The sequence below is a fragment of the Mustela erminea genome, chromosome 21 (assembly GCF_009829155.1).
Source record: "Mustela erminea isolate mMusErm1 chromosome 21, mMusErm1.Pri, whole genome shotgun sequence".
NCBI classification, from domain to species: domain Eukaryota; kingdom Metazoa; phylum Chordata; class Mammalia; order Carnivora; family Mustelidae; genus Mustela; species Mustela erminea.
The window spans coordinates 8,294,263-8,311,444 of NC_045634.1; the positions used below are offsets into that span (position 1 = coordinate 8,294,263).

General features: G+C 43.4%; 1 protein-coding gene across 12 annotated transcripts in view; it reads right to left on the bottom strand.

Annotated features, from left to right (window-relative positions):
- The window catches only part of UNC5D (unc-5 netrin receptor D), a 556,683-nt gene that overhangs the window by 33,627 nt on the left and 505,874 nt on the right, over window positions 1-17,182 (bottom strand). For all 12 annotated transcript variants that reach the window (XM_032329091.1, XM_032329087.1, XM_032329090.1 and 9 more), the window contains 2 exons: window positions 9,947-10,115; window positions 8,048-8,275 (listed from right to left, as the gene is read on the bottom strand). In XM_032329091.1, coding sequence (XP_032184982.1) covers window positions 8,048-8,275; window positions 9,947-10,115 — 397 coding nt within the window. The remainder of the gene's footprint in view (window positions 1-8,047; window positions 8,276-9,946; window positions 10,116-17,182) is intronic.

The following is a 17,182-nucleotide window of genomic DNA, read 5'->3' on the forward strand; positions in this document are numbered from 1 at the left end:
TTAGAGATTTTATTTATTTATTTGGCAGAGAGAGCTCAAGTAGGGAAGCAGCAGGCAGAGGGAGAGGCAGAAGCAGGCTCCTCATGGAGTGGGAGCCAGATGCAGGGCTTTATCCCAGGACCCTGGGATTATGACATGAACGGAAGGCAGACGCTTAACCGACTGAGTTACCCAGGAGCACTGGGATGTATTCAATTTTTACACTGAAAGTTGAACAACAATTTCACCTTTTTACCCCTCTACCCCTTCACATGTTCACCACGAATATGAACATTATATGATACTTATTCTTTGGTTCAAAGTAAATATTATAGAGTGAATGTATCCTATTTATTTGTAGTAACGTTCATTAAAGTTATGCCAAAAGGCAAAGAAGAAGGTTGTTTATCAAGTTAGTTTTAACTCAGAAAAAATAAATCAGATTCCTGAAGGTAAATACTCCTGTATCCTTTGTGGAGAAATCTTTATATTTAATACAAACACAATTCACCTACATTCTATGGAGCAAGCCATTTTAACTGGTTCCAAATTTGTGGTGTCTAGAATCCTATTGGAGAGATGATAAGCCAAGTAAAATAACCGACATGAATTCTGCAAAAGGTTAACCTGCCGTTGGGGTGAGGGTGTTCGTGTTACTGGAGATAAGAGAACTCCCTAAATCCATTTCTTAAAATCACCATTAACTGACTTAGAATTCCCTTGCAGAGGTACAATAAATAAGAAAACTGAGATCCTTTAATTATGTCCTGTAATCTTCCCAGATTCTAAAATAGATTGTGAGAGTCAGGCAAGTAGGCTTACAGATACAATAAAACTTACATTTCAATTATCAGCAAGTGAAAGCAGCCCCAGAGGTTATCTTACTGGCCCTTGTCTAGGTGCAGAATAACAGGAATTAAAAACCATGTCTTACTAAGACACAGCTGTCCAGCTTTTACCTGTCACATACCCGTACTGTTAACCAGTTGTTAGTAGTATCTTTTCTCAGGACGAAATGATTTGATTCCAAGGTCATTTGCTCCGGTTATTTTAATGAGAGGGGTGTTTCTTGGGGGCTCTTAGGTCAGTGCTGAACTTTCTGTGACGTAGGAAATGGTCTCTATCTGTGCTGCTCAATATGGCAGCTGTTGGCCACAGTGGCTATTAAGCATTTGCAATGTGGCTAGACCGAGGAAGGAACTGAGTTTTTCATTTTCATTAACTTAAATAATATCCACATGGGGTTTGTAATTACTGTACTGAACAGCACAGTCTCGGGTGTTCCTCACAGTGGGGGTCTCTGGGAGTTGGGCATGACGACATAGTAGCCGGCCTCTGATGGCCACTGCGAAGGGTGGACCGATCATGGCAGGAGGGGGTGGGGGGAGAATTCACTCCAAAGGCTGAGTGGAGAGCTTTACAGATGCTGACCGCTGGTTCCTTGTTGAGATTTAATGAGTGTCCACTGGAGCTATGCCTGAGCTGGGCTCGAGTTTACAAAACCTTCTCTGCCACCAGGGAGCTCACAGTCTAGTGAGAGGTTCAGAACAATGGGCTTCTGATGATCACATCTAGGTATTACAAATAACGTGTCTACCTAGGAGGTCAACGCAAGGCACAGGCTATAGCCTAACCCGGATGGGAGGAGAGGCCAGGAAAAGAAGTGGGAAATCATCAGAAGAGGTGATACTTGAGCTGAACCTTGAGGCAAAGATCAGGGATGGGCACAGGAAAAGGAGGGCGCGTGCACTGGAGGCAGTGAGCAGGGTCTGTGCAAAGGTACCAGGCAAGGCAGAGCCGGGACAGGGTAGGGTAGAAGGTGAGTGGCTGGAGGTGAGGCAGAGCTGGGACAGGGTAGGGTAGAAGGTGAGTGGCTGGAGGTGATGAACATCAAATCATGAATTTTCGCTTCCTGTGCTAAGGACTTTGTATTTAATTTTAGAGCATGGATACTTGGGTTTTAAGGCGTATAAGAATTTCTGGGGGAGTGCATGTGCTCAAAAGAAGAATCTTGTAAACCAAAAATGGAGGCACAGGACACCTGTCACATTTCCATGTGGTTTTAGGCGGGGTACTCATTCTCTTTAGGCCTTTGTTCCTTAGCTGGGCTTATTTCTGGCCAAGCAACACCATCTGTTAACCTCTGTGCAATTCTAGTCTGAGATTAGAAACAAGGACCAATAAGTAAGGTACTTATTAAAACCACTTGAAAGCTACACAATAACAACAGTGTGGACCCTTCGAAAGCTACACAATAACAACAGTGTGGACTCTTCCACCCATATTTGAATGGGCTGTTTAAAGCATGTCCCCTTTCTTTAAATAATCTAACTTGTCTGAGTGTATGGAGAAGTAAACTGAGGTCAGAAGATGATGTGTCTTGTGCAAGATGGCACATTTCTCTACACACATTTCTTAGTGTAGGGCTTGGCTACTTTAATATTTAGAAACGACATGGAGCACCATCACACTAGAAAGAGAACTATAGTTTTAAATCACATGTACCTTACTTCCAGATGAAAACTGAAGCACAGCCCTCTCCCAAAGAAAGTCCTCTTCCTATTTACAGGGTTAGTGATGGAGTAAAGACCAAAACAGGGCAACTTGACTGTGGTCTGGTATTTTTTCTACATTTCGCTGCCTTTCTCTATTCTGTACTTGATTTTTTTTTTTTTTTTTGAGTCATGTGAAGGTCAGACTGTTATTAACTCTATCCCGTAAATAATTTTTCACTGGTGTGAGATATATGTAAAGATGACATAAGTCAGTCTGTATTTGCCCTACGGTTATATATACTGCCTAAGCAGTCCCTGAAATGTGGCATGGAGAACATTAGAAATTTTTAATAGATGTCCACTTACAATTATCACAGAGGAAAATGGTACCTTTCAGAAATTCCTGCTTTATGGCCCCCAATTTAAATACAACCATGATTTACTTTTGCTTTTTTTTTTTTCTTAGCTTACTTTCTTCTCCACACATTGGACCCACCATATACAATTAACAGTGTCTCATAATCTTGCACCAAATATTAAGTAACCATAGTTACTCTGTAACCAAACAAGTAATTATTAAAATGAAGAAGCCCAATAAAGAACTAATCATTGTTATTTCTAGATCTGTGAAGGCACAACGGGCTTCGGAGTTAAACTCCTAAGTACAAGCTTTAAAACACTCTCCAAAAATAATAAATGACACTTAGCATAGAATTTCCAGTTATACCTACAATCTATTGTATTCTTTTCAGGGCTGGGCCTGGACACCTGTATTTTTAAATGCTTTTTAGATAATCCTGATGTCCAGCTGGGTTTGAGAATCAGTGATACAAACAGCTCTGCTGAGCTAGTTCTGAGTTACTCAGTAGATGTATCTGCCCGAGTGTGAGGGCCGGTAGTCACTGCTTTTTCCTATCCGCCTCCTATATGACAAGGACCTTATGTTAGAGCTCCGGTTCTATTGTTAAATTGATATCTGCATTAATTAAACTTGGAAATACGGTCTCTGTACGGTCTCTGGCTAGTTTATTTCCTATAAAATGTACCCGAAGGCTATGGTTGGTGGTGGTTCTAGTCTGTCTCCTTTCTCATTTCACCCTGGGGGCTGCTAGCTCTCCAGATCCTAGAGTTGTGGCCAGGAGAAGCCTGGGCTTTGTGCCTCAGTGAGCTCTTTATGTTGATTTAATGAGACGGGCAGCAATACTCAGGTGTGCTTCAGGGATACTAAAACAGGCAGGGTAAATTTACATATTTATGAGACAAAACTGCTTGAACTTAAGCATGTGCCTGCACACGCATGCGCGTGCCCCCCCCCAGACACACACAGAAATTATGTCACTGCTGTGTTTTCCTTTAAATGCTTTACATGAACAATATTTCCCAAGGTTGCATTATTGATAAACACAAGAACTACATCTGGAGGAAATCCTTTGAAATTAGATTCTAAATCCACATTAATGCCAAGTAAGTAATGAATACCGAGAGGTACTGAATAGGAGGTCTGGGAGCAATGGAGAAAAAATCTAGTTGTTTTTCCTTCTTTCTTTCTAAGATGGGGCAAACATTTAATTCCTTGCTTTTCCTGAGTCAAGGTTTGTTTGAGCTCTGTGTGTGTGTGTGTGTGCACGCGCGCACGCGTTTTTGTGAGACACAGAAAATGAAACATGCACAGTAACAGAATCTAGGTCTTAAGATGTTACCACCATTCCTCAACCTTTGGTTTGAAGTCACCAAAGGAGATGATGTCAAACACGCACAAACACGCACACGTAAAATGGCCGCTCTAATTATCGCAGAAACACAGAAACAGGAAGGACAGGAAGTCATGGCTTGTTCTCTTATTCTCCTCTCAACTCAGGCAAATTTTTTATTAAAAACAAACTAACAAGGCACCTGGGTGGCTCAGTCAGTTAAGCCACTTGCCATTGGCCCAGGTCCTGGTCCCAGGGTTCTGGTGCTGGGATGGAGCCCTAGGTCCACCTCCTTGCTCAGCAGGTAGCCTGCTTCTCCCACTCCCTTTGCCCCACCCCTTTGCTGGAGCTCTCTCTCTTTCAAATAAATAAGTAAAATCTTAAAAAAAATAAAAAAGGAAGAAAAGAAAACATATCTGAGCTGATTTAGCTTCCCAGAGATAGTTGTAGATGTATTTATCAGAACAGATCTTCAAAAACCTGAAACTAAATTATCTCTTACCAAGGTGTAGGAGGTCTTTTGTTTTTGTCATGGAGAGAAACCGGTACTATTATTCAAATGAAGAATCCCCAGAGCAAAGGGGAAGCCAGCACAGCAGCCCCTGCAGGAGGTACAGGGGAGGAGGGCAGGCCTGGAAGGAGACAGGGTTTCTGTTCCAGTACTAAAACGCCCAGGACTACAGTTTGGTAGGACCATTATGTCACCAGACCCTCACTGGTTCTAAGAGGACAGAAGAACTGGGTCTGGAAGCTGCCCTCCTTCCAAGGTTTCCACTGAGGGCATAAATTTTAAGTATTCTATTAGATATAACTTCACTGAACTGTGAATGAAATGAAATACCTCACCATGATTTTCAACTAGGCTTCTTCTCTCATAAGAGAACAATCCTAGCTGGGCACATATGTGTTGTGATTTCTTTGAGACATGAAAGATGCACTGTAATAAACACCGGCGACTATTGCAACCAAGACCGTGTCTGTTTCCAAATCCCAACAGACATTTTTAACACTATGATAATGGAGGTGAATTCCAGGATAGGCGATTCCAGTGGAAATGCTTCTTGAAAGATGACCCATTACTCTTGATGAAGAAGTCAGGGTTCCATCCGAGTTCCAGCACACGAGTCATCACTGGATATAATATTTTCAGCTCACACCACACAAGTTGGGGGAGCTAATATTAACGTGTGAAGTCTGCTAGAGGTTCAAAAAGTGAACTGTTGCTAAGGCTTTCTTAAAGTGGAACAGTTTTAATGGGTTAGTAACTATATAATTTTCCCTTCTAATTAAATACCACGTACCAAGCTGTGAAAAATGTGACATGGATGATTTGGGATGTTTAAGGTGGTTTAAAGCAACCTGGGCAGAAGGCCCGGAACATGTCCACTTATTAGCAGGGTAAAAAATCCAGAAAGCCAGATTCTCTCAGAAACAAAACCCAGAGATGAAGACCGCAGACTGCACCGTTGTGTTCCGAAAAGCTACAGGTTATGTTTTAATCTTTCCGTGGGCCAGAAAAGTTATTCGACCAAGGCTGACGGTCTCTCACCACCGCAGGGGGAAGCATGGCCTTTGCCGCTCACCGTGACGGCTGTCACATACATCCTGTCGATAACAAGTACAACCAAACCCAACTTTAAAATCAGCTTTATTGGACATAATAGGAGAGAAAAAGAATCACTGAGGTAAATAGATGATGACAAATGGGGTTAAGAGTGTTTCTACTAGAAAACACTTCTCTAACGCAAAATTATAGGGTTTTAAGAAGTATCTCTAAATGATGAAATAAAGATAATTTGGATTCAATTTAGAGAGAGAATACCATTTTCCCCTAGCACTGACGAAGAAGGGTATATTACCCACAGGAAAGGAGAGTGGCTTGAAAAGCTGTGTTTAGGGCCTCGTTTTCGTGACTTCCCCTGCAATTCACATTCATCTGTGAACAACTGAGCTGTGGTAGAATCTGGTAGCAATCAACAGGAAGGAAAACAGATTATCTGAAAGTCACTTCGTTTTTTCTTCAGGCAAATGTCGAACTCACTAGTATAAAATATACATCAGCATTATTCAAAGTGAGATCAAAATGGCTATGAGGGCCGACTTCCGAGGCACCTGTGCTAAACGGACCCTCACGGGCACACTGGTCAGCAGTGGGTTATACCCGTATGAGTCCAGCCTCCCAGGCGCCCCGTGTTCACTCCAGTTTACTCAGCCTACAAAATCCGGCCGAGTCACCGAACATCCCACTTGACTCCTGACGCATTCAGCTGTAGTACCGACCTCGATTCATTCTTTATTTTTGGTTGCCGAATGGTCTGTTAATGTGTTTTATCTTGGGAAAGACGTTATGAGGGGTGGTGAAAACGGATGAAGGTAATCAAATAGCAATCACAGGATGATGTTTAACGACTCACATGGAAGCTCTTTCCTCTCCAAAATGGCGCCCCTCTGCAAAAAGGACCTTTTATGAGCAGCCGTATATGCGGTGTGCCTTTCGACATGACTGGTGCTACTTAAGAAAGAGGGAAGGTTGGAGAACGTAGGTTGGCAGTGAGTCACCTTTCCTGGCTTGTGTTAAGGATTCAGGTCACTGTATCTCCTCTATTGGTAAACATGAGTTTTCCAGCTCAGTGTCTTAAAAGCTAGTTACTGAGGAAATGCTCTGCATAATGGACTTAATGATCCAGGACTGGAATAGCAGGGATCTGGGATGAGGTGTGTCAGGAGAGCTAAGCTATTTATATATGGGCAAAGCTTACACAGGTACTTCTGCATTATCCTTGCTGCTATTAATAAACTTGCACTCTTCATGAGTAGCTAATTTAAAATGAGTCTTAACGTGATTAAAAGTACCAAAAATGGAAAAGAACCTTGAACTACCTCTGCCCTAGTAGCCCTAATTATTAATAGACTGTGTATCCAGGATATAAAATGACTGCCCGCTGATAGATAGGATTTATAATTGTTGTTCCCTAAGTATAACCTTCAGCTGTTCAAGCAATTTTCTCACTGCCTTCTGCACATCAAAAAACGCTTGCTGTTCCTGTGCCTCGTGCCGTTCTCCTTTCTTGACACGGCAGCCCTTTCTCTTTTGCCCTAAATGACAGCCATGAAGGTTCACAGACGGCTCTCAGAGACTGCTCTCCAATCTATTGCAACTGGGTCTCTATTTTCTGAATTCTGACTACACTTCTCAGTCAGTTTATAATTCAGTACATGGTGTTTTCTATATGTATTTGTGTAACTCTTCTCTATTCTTTTTTTAAAGATTTTATTTATTTGAGGGTGCCTGGGTGGCTCAGTGGGTTAAGCCACTGCCTTCGGCTCAGGTCATGATCTCAGGGTCCTGGGATCAAGTCCCGCATCAGGCTCTCTGCTCAGCAGGGAGCCTGCTTCCCTCTCTCTCTCTCTCTCTGCCTGCCTCTCTGCCTACTTGTGATCTCTCTCTGTCAAATAAATAAATAAAATCTTTAAAAAAAAATTTATTTATTTGAGTGCGAGAGGATGCAGGCACATGAGCAGAGAGGGGGCAGAGGGAGAGGGAGAAGCAGACTCCCCACGGAGCAGGGAGGGGGGGCCCCCATGTGGAGCTCGATCCCAGGACCCTGAGATCATAACCTGAGCCAAAGGCAGATGCTTCACCAGCTGAGCCACCCAGGCGCCCTAACTCTTCTCTATGCTTGGGTGTCATGTCCTCGGACCTCAGCACATTGTTGGACATATGGTAACACACCTCTTGCTTCAGGATAGGCGTCCCCAGTAAGCCAGTGCTGTGGCTCCATGTTGCAGACCCCCAGCGACAGAATTCTCCACTGATACTGATCTTTAGGCAACCCCACGCTTTCATGACCCCAAAAGAAGAATTGTAGAGAAAAGGCTGACCTGAAATGCCCAAGGGGTATTGTCCACACAGTAGACTCTCAAGTTGTAATCCAGAGAGTTACAGGACATGCAGCCAAAAACCGCCACCTTGAGCTGCTTCACGGCACAGTCTGTGATTGGTTCCCCGGTGAGGGCATAGGTCCCGAAGCTGTCGAGCAGCACGTGACATGCAAAGGGGTCCAGAAGGCAGTAGCAGGATGTGGATTCATCCTCCACTGACATCACTTCCTGTGGGGAAAAGGTGTCGGAAATTCTCTCAGCTTCGAAATAAGATGCGATTTAACAATGACGTTGCATGGACGGACACGATTTTTTCAGGATCTTTTTACTGTCCTCATTTTCTTCATGTTAAAACACTCTTTTTCTAGCAAAATAACTGCTTATATCAGGGACTCAAGAAATAGTTATATTCAGTGTGTTGGAATTTTATAGTTTACAACAAACCTCATTTCCAAAGCTCTCCTTTTTTCTGTTAATTTGTGCAGTGCTGAATTTAAGAAAACTCTTAAATATTAACACCCGACAAGCAAACTCTGTCTTGAGAAGGTTCTATATCTGAAAATCTTCTTTCAATAGCCTTAAGATAATATTTATTTTCCTTCAAATATTTTATCCTCTTCCCACCAAATTCATTCACCAGGGACCATTAAATAAATGGTTTTGATAAGATGTTCGAGAATATTTCACCTTCCCTGATAAGAACTTTGGTTTGTGTGACTGGTTGGGTAGAGCATAAATATAACACCATCTGGATGAAAAACTTGTGAGGACTTGCTCCATGGAAAAACTCAAGTGATAAAAATCAAGGCAAAGAAACTATAATGGAAAAGAGAGCCAAATCCGGCCCCTTTATGAACCCCACAGAACTTTGCGCCTGGGAAATGTGCCCCCGGCTGGACTAGGACTGAATACATAGCAGAATGCATTTTCAACAAAAAGTACAGGCTAGTTGCAGAGATAGCTGGGCAGGGTAAATGTAATCCCCTGTCGCAACTGGGAATTTTCTTCTCCTAAAGAAACAAGATTCTCCTTTTTACTCCTTTTGCCCGAAGCACCTCCTGGGAGAGAGGATCCCGGGGTTGGCTGGAATAGGTCATTGTGTTCCAGCGAGATAATTCACCTGCTTTCATGCAAACTGACTTCAGACAGACATAAAAGGAATCCCTATCAGACAGAGAAATCAGAGGTTTCACTTAAAGTAGTAATAACAATTGCGATAGTTGCTGTGTCTGTCTCTCTTGTTGTTTCCCTCCTCATATGCTGCCTCATTTTCTTGTCTTGTCTCTCTTCGGCTCTCCCCTTTGGCTGTATCGCTTTCATACACTCCTATACACAAGGCAACGGACGCTCAATAATTCTCAATGCATTCATTAATTCACCAAAATATATTCAGCATACATTTAGCAACTCCTCTGTTGCTGAACATTTCAACATGTTCTAATCCCTACGATGGCAGAATCAGAGAAGTTTCTTTTACGAACACACCCTGGGTGCCCTGAGCCGCCTCCCGATCTCCACAGTGGCCACAGGGGAAAGTCAGTTCAGATGCGGACATGGTCTAGGAGGAAGGATGGAAGTTTAGGTTTTATATACCAAAAATGGGCACGTAAGGGGATGAGTCTCTGCGGAGAATTACAACGGTATTCTTAAACCCAAGAGAAAAGTTCTGGATCCTCTCCTGCTTCTCTTTTCCATTATCATGGAAAAACACCAGCCAGAACCCTGAGGATACTGTAAAGCCCATGCCGCCAGCCCTCTCAAAAAACAAGAACATGCTTACCGATTTCACAGCAGACTTGTGTTAAAAGAGGTACATGTAAATCTATTCCATAGGTGGAAGCTAAACCCTATTTTTTTAAAAAGGAAATGATTTTTTAAAAAGGAAGACTAGGGTCTCACCTCCCACTTGCCCTGCTGCGTCCTCTTCTTTAAATGGATGTTCCAGTGCTCAGAACTGACGTCCGCACAGTGTGGTATGGTCAGTGCAAAGGGAGTGGTGACGATCATGTCTGGGGGGCCACAGGTGACTTCAGGACTCAGGAGCACCTCGGATCCATCGGACTGGAGGCTTTATGGATGGGAGAGGATACAAGAAGTGTGTAAAGAAGGGGGCGTATTTGAATGAGAATTGTGTTATATAGACTGGGGCTTTCTTGAGGCTTCCTGGCGCTACAAGTGCCCAGAGCTGGTCTGGGCAACAGCCATTTATCCTGAAAGGCTCAAGCACGAGGACTGAGTTTAGCTTAGATTTCAAAGCTAAGTTTTGACACACAAAATAACAGGTGCTTCTTCAGAAATGCAGGGCGGAACAGAAGACAGCAAAGACCTGGCCAGTGTGTTATTCTCCTGGATAACATTATCTATGACCAAAGCCGAGAGCTCTGTAGGAAGGACTGCTCTGGTAATCTTCCCATCAGATTCCTTCCTCCCAACAACCCATTCTACAAATATTTTTAATGTTAGTAAGTGACAAAACAAATTATTATAGAACAAAGCAACCCTTCCGACATACCCAGATTGAGGATGTCACTTCTGGTTTTGAAAACATTTGTTTTCTGCCAATGCACAAATACATAGGTTACATAGTGACAGCAGAGAACAAGGTTATAAATGTGCATAATAAAATACATAGATACTTAGCTTTCGACTCTTCACTATTTTAGTTCTAAATCTAAAGTCATTCCACCCCAACCTAGTGTGGAGAATTTTCTGTATTGTGAATTATTCACAATGGGAATGCAGAGTCATGAAATGATAAAAGGAGGTGAAATTTAACTAAAGGGAAATGATATCATTGCATGATATCTTTCAATTTCTTGTCTTTTGGGTTTAATCTCTGTCCCCAAAAGTAAGGTAGGCTGGTTTATAGGCCAGCAGTCAGTGAGAAGAACCCACAAGTCTGCTCATTCTTCCCCAACTGCTTCTGTGTTTTTGAACAAGGTATCTGATTTGGGGGGGGGGGCTGTATTTTCACTTGTAAGAAATACAGTGACCCAGAATATAGTCCATAAAGCCATTTAGGACTCTCAGATGACCAATGCTATATGAGCACTGCGATTGGTATTAAGACTGAAGTTTGCTCTTACACGACCTAGGAAGGGCATGTAGTTATGTCATCCCTCATCAAAAAAGCCACCCCTTGAGCAAGATAAAGATGAAATTTAGCACCAAGAGATGCCACCTATCCCACGGTCTTGTATAAACAGAACAGTTTCCTATGAGGGCATCGAACATGTTACTAGTTTCCGAGTCACTTTTGTTGACATTGCGCGTTAGGCATGGTCCTACTCCCCCTCATTATCTGTCATTTACTGCTGCTTTAAAGTCCAGACACAGAAGTGGGCAGGAACATCTCTCCACTGTATCTAAAACAGACCTGAACGTGACTGCAGTGTCCTCCCCACTTCAGGAAGCCCTGAAGCCACAGTCACAAAATCCGACCATCCACCTATGCCACCGTAGTCCAAAGTCGACGATTCTTCCCATACAACCGTAGCGCAGGGGGACCTGAAAATAGTCTGCATCTGCCTTTAAGCAGAGCAGGCGAGCGAGGCGGGCAGGGTCAGTAAGTAGTGTATTAGCAAGTAACAAACGTGCGCTGAACAGTCTGGATACAATATACTTGAGGTTTGGGGGCGTGTGGAGAAAAATAAGGTAAAATTCCAGGGTGAGCTCTAAGCAGCACGGGGTGGGGCAGCCTGTCTGTGGATGCCTGCCAGCGGCCGTGAGAGAAGGTTAAGCGTTTTCCCTATCACTGCTGCTTGCGTTTGTCACAGACAGGAATAGCAGGGATGCTTGGGAGTGACCGATGACAAGCTCTCCTAAAAGAACTACTTAATTGCTTTCAGAGACTCATCCCCCTTGTTGAACATATTGTTCCAACATATGGGAATTTGGGGAATTATTTAATGCCAAATGAACTGAAATCAGCTAATTAGATGAACTCTTACACTCGTGAATAGCGAGGCTCCTTTCCGTGATAACTTCAACAGCATTAGGCAGCAGAGGCAGAGCACGGGGTGGCAGGCAGAGCAGAGAACGGGAGTTTTGCATTAAGCAGGCACTGGGCATTTCCACCAGGGCAAGGGAAGCAAATCAGGATTGACAGCTAAGCCTCCTACTGTGAAAACAGGGTCTGTGGGTGTAGGTCTCTGGTGAAGGAACTAAACTTTTATCTCTCCATTTCTCCTCCCCCCCCCACGATTAATAATAATTTGTCCTTCTCTGCCATCTTCTATATGTGGCAATCAGGGAGATTTACAAATATTAATTAAAGCTCTTCACACACCTGTGGAGGCAGGTGTTAACAGCATAAGGTCACAGAGCAGTTCGCCAAAGTGATGAGCTGCAAAATGCCCCTTAAATTTCTGACTCGTACGCAGGCTCCTGCTCTCTGTGACTGGATGGACTTTCTTCCTCTGTAACCACTAACAGATTTTCTGGGCATACTGCTGGCTCTCGTGACATCCCAAGTAAAGATGGGGGAAGGGGGGCATGTAGTCCAAGTGTCGTCATGGATGCAGACTTAGGACATTTGAGGAAGGAGGTCTAGGGAGAGAAGGCTTTAATTGGGCCTGAGCAAAACTGAAGATTCCCGAGGACAGTATGGATGGCATTTCAATTTTCCCAGAAAATCTGGGAAATCTGACAAGGAAGTATTCAAGCTCCTGCTAGGATTGCTGTGAGCTAGAAACAGCAGCAACTGCAAGGGCTATCCTAGAACCACTTCTAGGCATCACATGTTCTAGTGTAGACGGAAAAGTCTGGGTGTGTTCGACTTTTGCTAGTTGATCTGTCCATCCATCCATCCAAATGCTGTACATATTTATGAACACTTAAGGATATAAAAAGATCAATAAATTAAGAGCCAGTTCTGGGTGGCCAGGTAGCTTGTGGGGCAACTGTAGGTAAGCCGGTTATGAATGCCAATTTCTGCTTCCTCAGTGCAGCTGAAGGCTCTAGGGAAATCTGCCAGCTTTGCAGAGAACCACAGAATATCCATGGGGGGGGCGCACTCGTAGCAGCCACAAGAGCATTTGACCTAGTAATCTGGTAAAGTAGGAAGACTCATGTTGCTACTTTGTTTAGAACCAGAAAGGGGAAACGTGGGAAGAGTAGTTGCAGAGGACACAAGAAGTGGGTAAAAGAACATTCGGATGTGCCACTTGTGTCCTCCCTACTCCTCACAGCTCTGCCCTGATACCACATCCCTCGTCTGACCTTTTCTGTCACGAAAACCACAGGGTGGCAGAAGGGAAAGCCCGGGCCTTTCTGAGCCTCACTTTCCTTACATGCAAAATAATGCCTCCTCTAAGACTGCTGTGAGAACTGAACAACAACAACAGCACAAAAAACACCTACTATGTCCTCAGTGGGTTGAGGTTCTGCTTCTCCCTATCTCAAATGCCCATCTTTCCTGCCTTTGGAGGAGCCTTATTTTCATGGGAACTGTGCTTTCTGAAATTGCTAATTGATTTAATAAATTGTCATTCTAGCAAGATGTGCTTTAACAGACATTTCACAGCCTTAAAGATGTACACTATTTAAAGGGAATTTAAGGCACCTTGGCAATGCTTCCATCCTTACCTCCCACGGTCTGTCCTCAACTCGGCAACCAGCGGAATCCCACTGGAAATGCCAACACGTTCCCACCTCCAGGAATCCCGGCTGTTCTGCTGCTCTAGAGCACTCCGGGCTGCCTGCAATTTTTCGTTCGGGCAGTCCCGTGACAGGCTCCCTCGTGCCCTTCAGGTCTTTGCCCCAAAGACATCTACTAGTGAGGCATTCCCTGACCATTCCCATCACTGAAGCTGATCTGCTTTTCTTTTTCTTCATTACACTTAACTGCCCTCTAATACTCTATACTATTTACATAATTATTTACTTTTGTCTCTCATAAATGAGAATAGAAGCTCTATGAGGCCGGGAATTTATTTTCTTTTCTTGTTTGTCATTGTATCTACAATGTCTACTGGATGCCAGTTGTAAGCACTCAGAAATAGATGTTGAGAAGGACAGAAGTCCACTAGACGTAGTTCCTACTGGCCAAAAACTGGAACATTTTGAGTATCAAAGGAAATAATGGTAGTATAGGATTATAACCCATTGAATAACATAACTCATGAGATACATGGATATATAAATGAATGAATAATGAGAAGGGGAAACTCTCCTATACAGCAGAAGCCAAGTAATAAATGCAGAAAATCATTTGGCAACCAACCGTATTGATACAAGTATCAAGAATTATTATTAGGGGGCGCCTGAGTGGCTCAGTTGGTTAAGCGGCTGCCTTCGGCTCAGGTTGTGATTCTAGAGTCCTGGGATTGAGCCCCGCATCGGGCTCCCTGCTCAGCAGAGAGCCTGCTTCTCCCTCTCCCTCTGCCTCTGCCTCTGCCTTCCTCTCTGCTTACTTGTGCTTTCTCTCTCTGTGTCAAATAAGTAAATAGAATCTTTCAAAAAAAAAATTATGAATAGATGCTCATCTACTTGGTGGAAGTTTAGAAAATAAAAAGGAACTATTTATAGGGTTTGAAAGTATCTCCACCGCCCCCCCACCCCCGAGAGACTTACTAATTAAAAAGGATAAAAGACTACTTTAGAGTGGAGAAGCTTGGCAGACACCACCTAACCAAGTTATCAAAGTTAACACTGGCAGAAACGGGATGGATGGACAGGACACGCCTCCCATAGGACACAGTGAGAACTTCACATTTGTCTGTAGCATTCCTGCCAATAATATACAACCTGAATCTAGCCACAGGAAACTATCAGACAAGCCCAAATTGAGGGACATGGTGCAAAAGAACTGATCCACACTCTCATAAAGGGTCCAGGTCATAATATAGAGACAGACATAGGAGCTGCTCCAGATTACAGGAGACTAAAGACACATGGCAATAGAATGTAATGAACGGCCTTGGATTTTCATTTGCCACAAAGGACATTATTCAGATAACAGGAGGAATATGAGTAAAGTTTGTGGCGCAGATAATAGAAGTGTATCAATGTTAACTTCCTGATTTTGAGAATTGTGCTGCGGTTTTATGAGAGAATTCCTTTTTAGGATATACACACCGAAGTATCTAGGGTCAAAAGTATGTCTTGTTCACAATGGTTACAGAAACATATATGTGTGTGTCTGTACATCTGTATTTTATGTGTATATGCACACATATACACACGTATGGAGAGAGAAGAGAGCAGAATATGGCAAATCAGTAAAATGTTAATAGTGGTGAATATAACTGTGGGATGGCTGGAAATTATATTCTTGCAACTTTCCCTTAAATTATTTTTTATTTTAGATTTTATTTTATGAGAGAGAGAGAGAGAGAGAGAGAGAGCACATGTGCGCAAGTGTGGGGAGTTGTGGAGGGAGAGGGAGAGAACCTCAAGCAGAATCTGTGCTGAGTGCAGAGCCCAAGGTGGGGCTCGATCTCATGGCATGGGCTTTAGAGTTGGACACTTAGCTGACTGAGCCACCGAGGTGCCTCATCCTTAAGTTTGAAGTTGTGTCAAAAATAATCTTTTTGAATGAATGAATAAATGAATGGAGACAGGAGCCCAGGGAAAAATTTCCAGACTTATGAAATCAGCAGGGTCACTGACTACTGCATAAAATGTGCGCTGGAGGGTGACAGGTGCTCTAGCTGGTTGTCCAAGCTTGGCCACACTAGCCACCTTGTAACGGCCATTCTGCAGACACGTGTGCACACCAATGGTGACAGAAGATCACGCCGAACATGACCATGTGCGACTGGGAACCACTGTGGGTCTGAAGGTGGATCTGTGCACATTCTGCTTTTGTTCTCAGAATTTCCTCACCTGATTCTGGACTGGCTGTGTGTCACCCTCTTCAAGCAAAACAACCAGCTCTGTATTTCGAGATGAGATTTTCATTGTTGTTGTCTGCCATGCTGGGCTTGGTAATTACTGCTCCCGCCTCTCCTCCTCATGGTCTATATTATAGATTAATGTAGGTTTGATCACCTTTACCCAGAGTATCACTCAGGAATGCAGGCAGGAGAGTAATGATAGTTTTACTATGCCAGACCCTGGGTCGATACATAATTAAATCATATTTTAATGGAATGGACATAAAAGGCAGAGAGATGGAAGCTATACTTAGTCTTAAGATTGGAGCTCAGAAAACACGGTAGTGCCAGCCTCCTACAGTTTCCTGCCCAAGAAGATACATAGTTTTAACTATTATTATACTTTTTTCTTTCCATTAAAAACCTCCTATATTGACCTGAATGTGAACCTTGCTATGGATGAAAAATCGAGGTTTGGGGCTTATTCTTCCTTTTATCTTATTGGAGTCAGATACCTGTCTCATTCTCTAGCTCTGACCAGATCATTCGGACAGGCCCCAGGAAAATGACATCAGAGAACCCCCTGCAGAGAGGAGTCCGGGAAAGCCAGCTGGCTCATCAGTCTCAACCCCAACACCATTAGCAGGTTTCCCGAGGACTTTTCATTCCATAACTGCCACGTGTGAGTTAAGAAAAGACTTTTGTGAAGGGAGATTAGGGGGGTGAGGAGCAGCAGAACAGAGGACAAAGACAGAAGTTAAGCAAAATCTTCTCTTTATCACTGCGGATTCCTTCTTCAGCGTTTAAGTGGTCTTCAAAGTATTGAGTGGTTCAGAATTCTTCGGGCAGCTTATTGAAAATGATACTTGTAGACACTGTCAGTTAAAATTTTGATTCTGGGAATGGCTAGGTGGCTCAGTCAGTTAAGCATCTGCCTTCAGCTCAAGTCACGATCCCCAGGTCCTGGGATGGAGCCCCACACTGTGCTCCCTGCTCAGCCGGGAGCCTGTTTCTCCTTCTCCTTCTACTGCAGCTCTCACTGCTTGTGTGCTCTTTCTCTCTCTCTGACAAATAAATAAAATCTTAAAAAAAAAAAAATTTTTTTTTTTGATTCTCTATTTCTGGGGCAGGCCCCAGGAGCCTACAGTTGTTTTTTTTTTTTTAACCTGTGTTCCTTACACACAAGGTAGCCCTACTGCTAATATTTGAGAAAAACTGTGTAGTTCTTGAGAAAACAGGGACTTGGTAGTCTGTCCAATGTAGAGAGGGTAGGCTTCCGAAATGGAAGTTGGAGGCTGGTCAAGGTTAAACGCTCAGT